Genomic DNA, 10,786 nt, shown 5'->3' with positions numbered 1-10,786 from the left:
TACTAATATTTGTTAATACCCTAAGTTCTAAACAACCTCACATCTTTATCTTCTAGTCACTCAGCAAAACACACAATGGAGCTGAACCTGATCTCATATAATGTTAGAGGGCTCAACAACCCAAGAAAAAGACACGCACTGTGGAGGGAGCTGACTGAGTCCAAGGCCAACATTATCTGCTTACAGGAATCCAAATTCCTGGAAGGTAACCATCCTTATTTTAACCACCATAAATTTCCGCACATATTTGAAGCATGCAACACAAAGAAAAGAGCAGGAGTCTTAACAATGATTGATAGCTCAACCCCGTTTGAGGCCTTGGGGGAATTCAAAGACAATAAAGGCCGCTTCCATATACTTACATGTAAAATTAACGATCAAGAGTGTACAATAGCAAACATCTACGCTCCAAACGTAGGCCAAATCCCTTTCCTAAACAAAACCATGAAAAAAATCGAAGAAGTCAGAAGAGGCAATTTGTTTCTGCTGGGCGACTTCAACGTCACCCCAGATAATAAATTAGACTCATCCTCCAAAAATAGGCCCGCCGCTGACTATCTTAATACCTGGTTAGACAAAAACAAACTATTTGATTGCTTCAGATGCCTAAACGCCAACTCTAGAGAATTCACACATTTTTCGGACACTTACCAAACAGCTTCGAGAATAGATTTAATTGTTACAGACATATACTCCTTGACAAAAATCAAAGAAATCTCAATTGGAGATAGGACAATCTCAGACCATGCCCCAGTCTCCGGGAAAATCTTAATAGGCCCCCCCCTTCTGAACACCAGACTATGGAAATGCAGCGCCAAGATCCTACACAACCCAGCTAATAAAACCACAATACTAAACGCTATAAATAATTACTTTGAAGTAAACAAACCAGAGTCAACTAATCCCTGCATCAACTGGTGCGCCCACAAGGCGGTAATCAGAGGAGTGCTGATGGGAATAGCTTCCAAAGAAAAAAAGGAGTCCAGAAAAAAAATTCATGACCTTTCAAATAAAATTCGGACATTAGAGAATTATCTAATCAATAACACCATACCCCCCCAAAATACTCAAAATGAACTCTCTAAACTAAGAACAGAACTCAGAGAGACTTTATTCTCGCCATACGACAACATTGTAAAAATGTCAAACTACAAATTTTACACATCCCATAATAAAACCACTAAGTATATGGCTAACAAAATAAAAAAAAAATAGAATCAACAGTAGAATCAGTAGAATCAATAGGCTAGATGGGATGGGCAAAACCTCTCACCCAAAGGAGATAGCAAATGAATTTGCAGCATTCTACTCCAAATTATACAACATAAATCCCCAAATAAATGACCCTACGGACAAATTAGATAAAATAGATAAAATCAAAGAATTTCTAAAACAAATAAACCTCCCCACCCTAACACCAGAAGAACTCACCACCCTTAATGCCCCTATTACCCCTGACGAAATAGAAATTGTCATCAAAAAGTTTGGTCTTCACAAATCCCCAGGCCCAGATGGATTCACAAATGCCTACTATAAAGCTTTCTCAAATAACCTTTCCCCACACCTGGCAGATACATTTAATTATATCTTCCGAGGCGGCTCCTTCCCTGCGGAGATGCTAGCGGCCACTGTATCGGTGATTCCCAAACCAAAAGGAGACCCTGAGGCCATGGAGAACTTTAGGCCCATTTCTTTAATAAATGTAGATGTCAAGATCTATTCTAAAATTCTTGCAGATAGAATTGGTCTGGTTATCCCAAGATTGATACCAAATGACCAGATGGGATTTGTGAGAGGTAGGCAACCAGCAGACGCAACTAGAAGAATCATCAACATCACAAGCTGGGCTCGGAGACAAGGAATTCCCATTACACTACTGTCGCTTGACGCTGAAAAGGCCTTCGACAGAGTTAACTGGGACTTCCTGAAAGAATGCCTAGCCAAATTCGGCTTCGACAAAATTTTGATATCACATATAATGGCCCTATACTCCGATCCTAAGGCCAGCGTCTACTGTAATTGTCAAATTTCGGACCCCTTTAGTATCAGAAATGGTACTAGACAAGGTTGCCCTCTCTCACCGATCCTATTTAACTTAACTATTGAACCGTTAGCCGAAATAATAAGATCCAACAACAAAATCTCAGGTATCTCCACACCCACTAGACATCACAAAATTTCACTCTTCGCAGATGACATCATATTATCCCTCTCTAACCCAGAAGTCTCAATTCCCGAAGTGCTGCAGATTATAGAAAGATTCTCCATTCTCAAACTTTAAAATAAACGAAACCAAGTCCAATATACTTCCAATAGGCCTAAACAAAGACCAAACCCAAATTATAAAGGACTCAACAACCCTGAATTGGTGTGAAAAAGAACTCACATACCTGGGCATTATAATAAACAAATCAATTAAGGGGACTATAAAATCCAACTATAACCTACTAAAAGAAATACTAAATAAAGAAATCCTAACACACAGATGCAACACACTGTCATGGTGGGGAAGGGTGCTGACAATGGGACTATTCATCCTACCTAAACTTCTCTACATCCTTAGATGCGTTCCCTTGCCATTTCCAGACATCAGCTTCACCCTCCTACAGACACAAGTAAAAGCCTTCATATGGAATTCAAAAAAATCTAGAACTGCCACCCAAACTCTCTACAAAAGTAAAACCAACGGAGGGATTAACATACCAAACATTAAAGCCCATTACCACACCTTGCTTATAAAACAGAGTATTCATTGGCTGCAGAGCTCTAGTCCACCAGTATGGCTAGACCTAGAGACAGCATTAAATAATAATCGTCACCCGAAATCGGTCATATACAAAACAATATTTGGCAACTTCCCAAACTCAGTATCGCACCCCCTCTTCCAGGCAATAGCCACAGCCTGGAAGAAACTATCATACCAAAAAATAGGACCAAAACACTCAACTATCCTAAAAAATATCCCCATCTCCTTGGCCTATTCCATAACCGACCAAACCCTCCCTAAAGTATGGTCAGAATCAAAAATAAAGAAAATTGGGAATATCCACACAGGGGAGGCATTCATAAGCTTCCAAACTTTGAAATCCCAATATGGTATTCACTCATCCTCCTTCCTCGAGTTCTTGATACTTAAAAAAAACATAGGTTCTTTCATGGGGAACAGACCTAAACTATCAGAAACATCCACTAAACTTCTAAGTAACGTAGGACACTACATATTTTGGAGCCACAAATTTATATATAACAGCTTCAACTCAGATTTTAATCTTTCCAATAGCCCCCCGATGTCTAAATGGGAACAAGACATAAAAAACATATACAGTATTGAAGAATGGGAAGAAGCTTTTACCACTTCCTACCAGTCCACCCTCTCAATGTCTCTACAAGAGACTCACTTCAAAGTAGTTTCAAGATGGTACTATACCCCCAGCAGATTGGCACACATGAACTCTATAAATTCTGCTCAATGCTGGAGAGGCTGTGACCAGAGAGGTGACATAATGCACATATTTTGGAGCTGCCCAGCGGTAATCACCATGTGGAAGAAAATTTCTAAAGAGATAATCGACAAACTTACCAATGTGCCCTTTGATCTGACGCCCCAGGGTGCTTTGTTGTCCCTTGGACTCGGTCGGCTCGATCACAATCTGAAACTATTGGTAATTCACATTTGTTTAGTGGTAAAGAACTTCATTGCTTCCCTTTGGAAAACTCAACACACCCCATCAACAAAAGACATTATTTCAAGAATCTCCCTACATAGATCCCACGAGTTCCACTTCGCAATTAAAAACAATCAGTGCTCAAAATTCGCAAAAAAATGGTCCAGATGGGATCAGCAATTTCCTACACCTATCACCTGAATACCAGACATGTTCATGCTCCATTCGCTACTCATAAAAAGTACTCCTGCTCCTAGTACTTTCATTGACTCATAAAAGAGTCAAACACTGTGACATCTAATGTTATCACTGTTCTTACAAATGACTTTGATTTGATTAGAAATGTACATAATTCCTGCATTATTATATACCATGCATATCAAATGTGAAAACAGATTTGTTTTCCCCCTAATGTTAGGGGGCTTATCTCTCCCCCTTTTTTTTAACCTTTCCCTCCCCCCCTCCCCCTCCCCTCCTTCCCCTCCCAGCTCTCCCCTCCCCCGTTATTGATGAAAATCTAATAAAATATTTTGAAAGCAAGTACTGCATGCAAAGTCTGTAAAGAGAAATCCATATCTAATACCTCTTAATGTTTCAGTTAAAATTATTTGCATCTAACAGCATTGCAACCATTTAATTGCTATTCCGTACGGATTCACACAGAGCAGCCTGCTAAAATCCCCATTATGCAGTAGTAGTTTTGTCACTATTTTATCCATTTAATTATTAAAAAGTTCACTAACATTGCACCTTTAACCTCCTCAACTTCTGTAAATCCATTTCATGTTACTTCATTGGCAATTAGAAACTTCAGGCTTCATAACTTTTCTAAAGTTCTGTGATCATTCCAGTTTTCATCATGGACAAAAATAGATCCAATGCATAAGTGTTTTAATAATTTTAATATAATAAAAAAATTATATATCGCATTACATAAGTATATATCTTCTAAAATTGCAGATATAATTTAAATCAACAAAATACCTGTTACCATGCTTACAAAAGAAAGGGCTAATTACAATATTTGTCTTTGAACAGTACATCATAGAAATAGACAAAATATTTATGCATATATTATGCAAATAAAAGTACATTACAAAGCAGTTACAAGGTTGACACAAGAAGATAGAATAGTTTCCATCATTTAAAGGCAATTCACAATCATTTTGAGGAACTGGGTGTGTGTTTAAGGCCATTAGTTCTAGAATAATGTATTGTATTTGACACAAAGTAGCACAAAACGGTGTAATATGCTGTAAAAACTGTACATGCAAAAACATTGTACTATTATATATGAACAAGCATATATAGGTATTTGGGTAATTTAGTAAACATAGTTTGTGTATAGAGGTACACACGTGCATTTCTCACACATTTCTCCGACACTTCTGCACTCTAAAGTCCTGCATTAGCATTACTCATGTAGAGCAATTGAATACAGGTTCCTCAACATATCCCATTTTCATACATTTCCATCTGACCATTCACTATGGCATTAATGTGATTAGGTGCTAACAATAAATCCCAATATGTTGAGTTCTCACTGTTGACATACAGATTAAGACACCATGCACCTTAATAAAACAATACAAAACAAAATCACCAAGGAAAAAAGGAAACAGTCATTGAGGCAAGTAGATACTTGTTATCACTTGTCATTGACCACGTTAATCTACCAATATGGTTTTTGTTAGATTATGCTTTTAGATGACAAATTGTTTAGTTTTTTTTCTGTATTCCCACGTTTATGTTTTCTATGTCGGATGACTTAAGCTACATTTCATCAGGTGAGTGGTGATAATAAATACCAGACTTTGGGAATCTTCCTTTAAGAGATATGTAAGCTTGTCCTTGACTCTTGGTTTGTGTAAAAGATCCTTAAAGGGATATTGCTTTTTGTGGCTATACTTATTGCCAGGTAGAAGACATTGGATTTTCTACAATTTCAAACTTTTTTTTGTTTAAGAATAGATACAAAAGTACTGAAAGTTAAAAATTAGTAACATGTAAACATTGACACCAAGGAATTGCATTCCCACGTAAGTAGATCTCAGTCAGGGAGAACAATAAGGTTTGGATTAAAAGTGTGATTTGTGCTTCCTCCAACAGTTCGAATAAAAATGAATGATCACAAAAATAAGACTCGGATAGGAAACAGTTTTTTTTCCTGACTAGTATTAAAATCTTTCTGTTTTCTCTTGCACTCGTATTTACAGTTTTGGTCTGTAAACAGAATTTTCTAGATCCGAAAAGCCGATGCTTTTTCAAATACACAAGCAGATCAGTGAAAAGTTCAGTTTTAGTGCACCTTACTTGAAAGCTGTCCAGGCAGCTTGAAAGATATCACAAGTTGGAAGAACTGTACTTTTGTCAGATCTGAGTCTGTAATAGGTGCCCAATTGGTGTGTATGGTGGTGGAGCTGGAAATGGCTTGAATCCTCTAGATCTCATGTACAAGAGAAACTGGTCAGGGATTTCGGCCAAGACATCCTTGGCAAGTCGTGCCATGCTCAGTACATGGTTTCCAGTTCTATCAATGTAGTCACGGAAAGGTACAAACTGCATAAGAAAAGCAAAAAGCCCAACATCAAAAACAAATAGTGCTCCCTAGGTAAGTTATTTGCTTTGAATGCTACATTGCTACTAAACATTAAATAAGGCAAATTTGGCTTACAAGGTGACAAAGCTACTCAGAGAATTTTTAATTGTTTGCGTCTTCTGGTCTAGTATGGCTTCACATTTGGTTTGGATAAATTGTGACCTAACCAAACTCAAAGCTGTCCATTTCCTTCCCCAATGTACTTTTTGTGAGGAAACAATGCTTTCTGTCGTAATGGAGATATAAAACCTAATGTACTAAGTAAGACATTGGGATATTTCATAAACACTCTCTTCGGCACAGCAGAGAAAACTATTATAGTCTGAATATTTTTAGAGCAAAAATACACAGAAGTGGTTTATTCCCAAATGTACACTACCCCCTAAATAAAACCTGTAGTTGCATACCTCTTTTGGTACTTCATATTGCAGTCCTTCTCCTCTGCAGTGACTGTGAGCAGGGCAGATATCGGATAACACTTCAGCACAAAGGACAGTTGGCAGGAGTGCACAAAGCAAATGTTCTGTGTATTTAGTTAATATTAAACTATTGTATATTGTTTACCTGTACAATGTCCCTTTCTGCAAACCGTCCTCTTGATGAAACTCGGACTTCATCACCATCCAATTCTACCATTGCTTTCAAATGAAAAAGTAATGGATATTATTTCATGCATCAGACTACAATTCAATCATAAATTACTTAGTTTACAAACTTTATCATGTACACATTAATTGATCTAATTAAAATCTTATGAAGTGGCAACTGACACAGGGTTTAGCTACAGTCTAATTGTTCAGAAAGTCATACTGGCATTTTGTGGTGATATCACTTCTATATGCATAAACATGGGAGACTTGGTTTCAGATTTGGATATTATGATGTAATGTATAAGTGACGAGTGTCACAATTGCTACTGAAATGACAAATTTCCAGGTATGCTAGTAGAGAAATGTATTTTCTACTCTGTTTATACAAAGAAAAAAAAATAAATGAAAAAGTAAATATAATTAATTTGTTAATAGTTTCATCTTATAAATATTGTTAAAAATGGTGAACAATCCATTTTGGCAGAAAAAAAAATCATTAATGTAGGGCTGACAATACATAGCATACAACAGCGTCCTTTTGAATTCATCTTTCTACAGCATAAAAACTTCTTTGCATTCAATCTACATAAAGCATTTTCCAGACTGAATAAGAGAAAAGACAAAAACAAAAACCACATTTCTGTGTATTGGCTTTTTTCATTACATATTGATTGTTTCAGGCAGTAAGCTTGAGGCTGGAATTTTACTGTTATCTGTTGGTTGCACATTTATTTTCCAGTGAATTGTACATTTGTGTATGGACTCTGGTGTGTAAGCATACCCTAGTCAGTTCAGACTTTTTTTAAGACATAATTGTGAGGTTCAACTGTTTCATATCACAAAGCTCTTAAAATAAACTGCTCATTTACTTGACTTGTAAAACTAGAAGCTATTGTGTTATGTACAACTTAACAAATAAAGCAAACAAATCACATAAAATAAGGTTTACAGATGCATTATGAGAGTTCTTTTTCGTCACAGCCAGACCAAAATGTTACAGTATACAAAAAAATACTTCTAATTGAAAGACAAGTATAATTTCAGATATTAATTTTAACTGACATTTCACATGGGAAAACAAAAAAATCCTTAGGTAATACGTGTATAAATCAATATTTTGTAATTGTAATAAAATATGAAGTGAGAGATTTGATACTAGAAGAGGAAAAGTCCTTCAATATGTAATGAACTATACAGCACAGACTGAGCTATAAAACTTACCATCAAATTCTGCAGGTCCCACTCCTACAATAATAATGGACATTGAAAGCTTGGAAGCCTTTAAAGAAAATAATAACATAGGACTATGAAGAACATACTGTAACAAGATCTGTTTTCAATAAACAGGAGCTGCTGGTAGGAAATGTAATAATTAAAAAAGAAGCTAACACCGTGGTTAATGATGATATTGATAGTCCCTCGATTTTGAAAAAGAAAATCAGAAACAGAGAGGTATCAATAGCTGAGTTTCTAATGTTACCAAAATAATTACAAATTATATCCCTGAGCTAGATCAAGATAAAAAACAACTCAATACAGTTCTTAACACACTGGTTAACTTTGTTGTGAAAAGGTGGCTATATTATTAAATATTCTTTTTCCTACTTTATTTATTTGTGAAAATAAGGCCACGTGTTTGGCAGGGCTGTGGAGTCGGAGCCCATTTTGGTGGAGTCGGAGTCGGTATACAATGGACTGACTCCGAATCCTAAAATCTATATATATGAGGCATCGTGATTACTCGCTAATCCTGCCCCCTGCACAGTAGCTCCGCCCCCACCACATTACCACACAATATCCCGCCCCCACCACATTACCACACACAATCCCGCCCCCACCACACCACACATAATCCCACCCGCCCACCACATCACCACACATAATCCCGCCCCTCAACCCATTACCACACATAATCCCGCCCCCCACATCACCACACACAATCCTGCCCCCACCACATCCCACCCCCTGCACAGTAGCTCCACCCTCACCACATCACGACACATAATCCCGCCCCCACCCCATCACCACACACAATCACGCCCCCACCACATTACCACACATAATCCGCACATCACCACACACAATCCCGCCCCCCCACATTACCACACACAATCCCTCCCCCCACCACATTACCACACACAATCTGCACATCACCACACACAATCCTGCCCCACCACGTCACCACACATAATCCCACCGGCCCACCACACATAATCCCGCCCCCCACCACATCACCACACATAATCCTGCCCCCCCCACCACATCACCACACAATCCCGCCCCACACCACGTTACCACACATAATCCGGCCCCCCACCACATCACCACATATAATCCCGCTTCCCACCACATCACCACACATAATCCCACCCCCCACCACATCACCACACATAATCCCACCCCCCACCACACATAATCCCACCCCCCACCACACATAATCCCGCCCCCCACCACAACACCACACATAATCCTGCCCCCCACCACATTACCACATAATCCCGCCCCCACCACATTACCACACATAATCCCACACCACATTACCACACATAATCCCGCCCCCCTACCACATCACCACATAATCCCGCCCTCCACCCCATTAACACACATAATCCCGCCCCCCCACATCACCACATACAATCCCGCCCACCACATTACCACACATAATCCCGCCCGCCCACCACATCACCACACATAATCCCGCCCCCCACCCCATTACCACACAATCCCGCCCCCCCACCACATCAACACACACATTGTCGCCCCCCCACCACATCAAACTCGATAATCCCGCCCCCTGCGCAGTAGCTCCACCCCCACCACATCACCACACATAATCCCACCCCCACCCCATTACCACACACAATCCCGCCCCCACTACATTACCACACATAATCCGCATCACATCACCACACACAATCCCGCCCCCCACCACATTACCACACACAATCCCTCCCCCACCACATTGCCACACACAATCTGCACCACATCACCAAACACTATACCGCCCCCCCACCACATCACCACACATAATCCGACCGGCCCACCACATCACCACACATAATCCCGCCCCCCACCACATCACCACACACAATCCCACCCCCACATCACCACACATAATCCCGCCCCCACCACATCACCACACAATCCCGCCGCCCCACCACATTACCACACACAATCCCGCCCCCCACCACATTACCACACACAATCTGCACCACATCACCACACACAATCCCGCCCCCACCACACAAAATCCCACTGACCCACATCACCACATAATCCCACCCACCACATCACCACACATAATCCCGCCACCAAACACATCACCACGCATAATCCTGCCCCCCCAACACATCACCACATATAATCCCGCTTCCCACATCACCACACATAATCCCACCCCCACCACATCACCACACATAATCCTGCCCCCCACCACATTACCACATAATCCCGCCCCCACCACATTACCACACATAATCCCACACCACATTACCACACATAATCCTGCCCCCCTACCACATCACCACATAATCCCGCCCCCCACCCCATTACCACACATAATCCCGCCCCCCCACATCACCACATACAATCCCGCCCACCACATTACCACACATAATCCCGCCCACCCACCACATCACCACACATAATCCCGCCCCCCACCCCATTACCACACATAATCCCGCCCCCCCACCACATCACCACACACATTGTCGCCCCCCCACCACATCAAACTCGATAATCCCGCCCCCTGCGCAGTAGCTCCACCCCCACCACATCACCACACATAATCCCGCCCCCACCCCATTACCACACACAATCCCGCCCCCACTACATTACTACACATAATCCGCATCACATCACCACACACAATCCCGCCCCCCACCACATTACCACACACAATCCCTCCCCCACCACATTGCCACACACAATCT

General features: G+C 40.6%; 1 protein-coding gene across 1 annotated transcript in view; it reads right to left on the bottom strand.

Moving 5' to 3' along the window:
• Positions 1 to 4,551: 4,551 nt before the first annotated feature.
• CPNE8 (copine 8) overlaps positions 4,552 to 10,786 on the bottom strand; it is a 453,180-nt gene continuing 446,945 nt past the window's right edge. Inside the window, exons 18-20 of the mRNA XM_077264830.1 lie at positions 8,076 to 8,133; positions 6,829 to 6,902; positions 4,552 to 6,224 (exon numbers count right to left, since the gene is read on the bottom strand). Coding sequence (XP_077120945.1) covers positions 6,036 to 6,224; positions 6,829 to 6,902; positions 8,076 to 8,133 — 321 coding nt within the window. The 3' untranslated portion in view covers positions 4,552 to 6,035. The remainder of the gene's footprint in view (positions 6,225 to 6,828; positions 6,903 to 8,075; positions 8,134 to 10,786) is intronic.

The sequence above is a fragment of the Ranitomeya variabilis genome, chromosome 5 (assembly GCF_051348905.1).
Source record: "Ranitomeya variabilis isolate aRanVar5 chromosome 5, aRanVar5.hap1, whole genome shotgun sequence".
Lineage (NCBI taxonomy): Eukaryota > Metazoa > Chordata > Amphibia > Anura > Dendrobatidae > Ranitomeya > Ranitomeya variabilis.
This window is presented reverse-complemented; position numbering and strand designations above follow the sequence as displayed.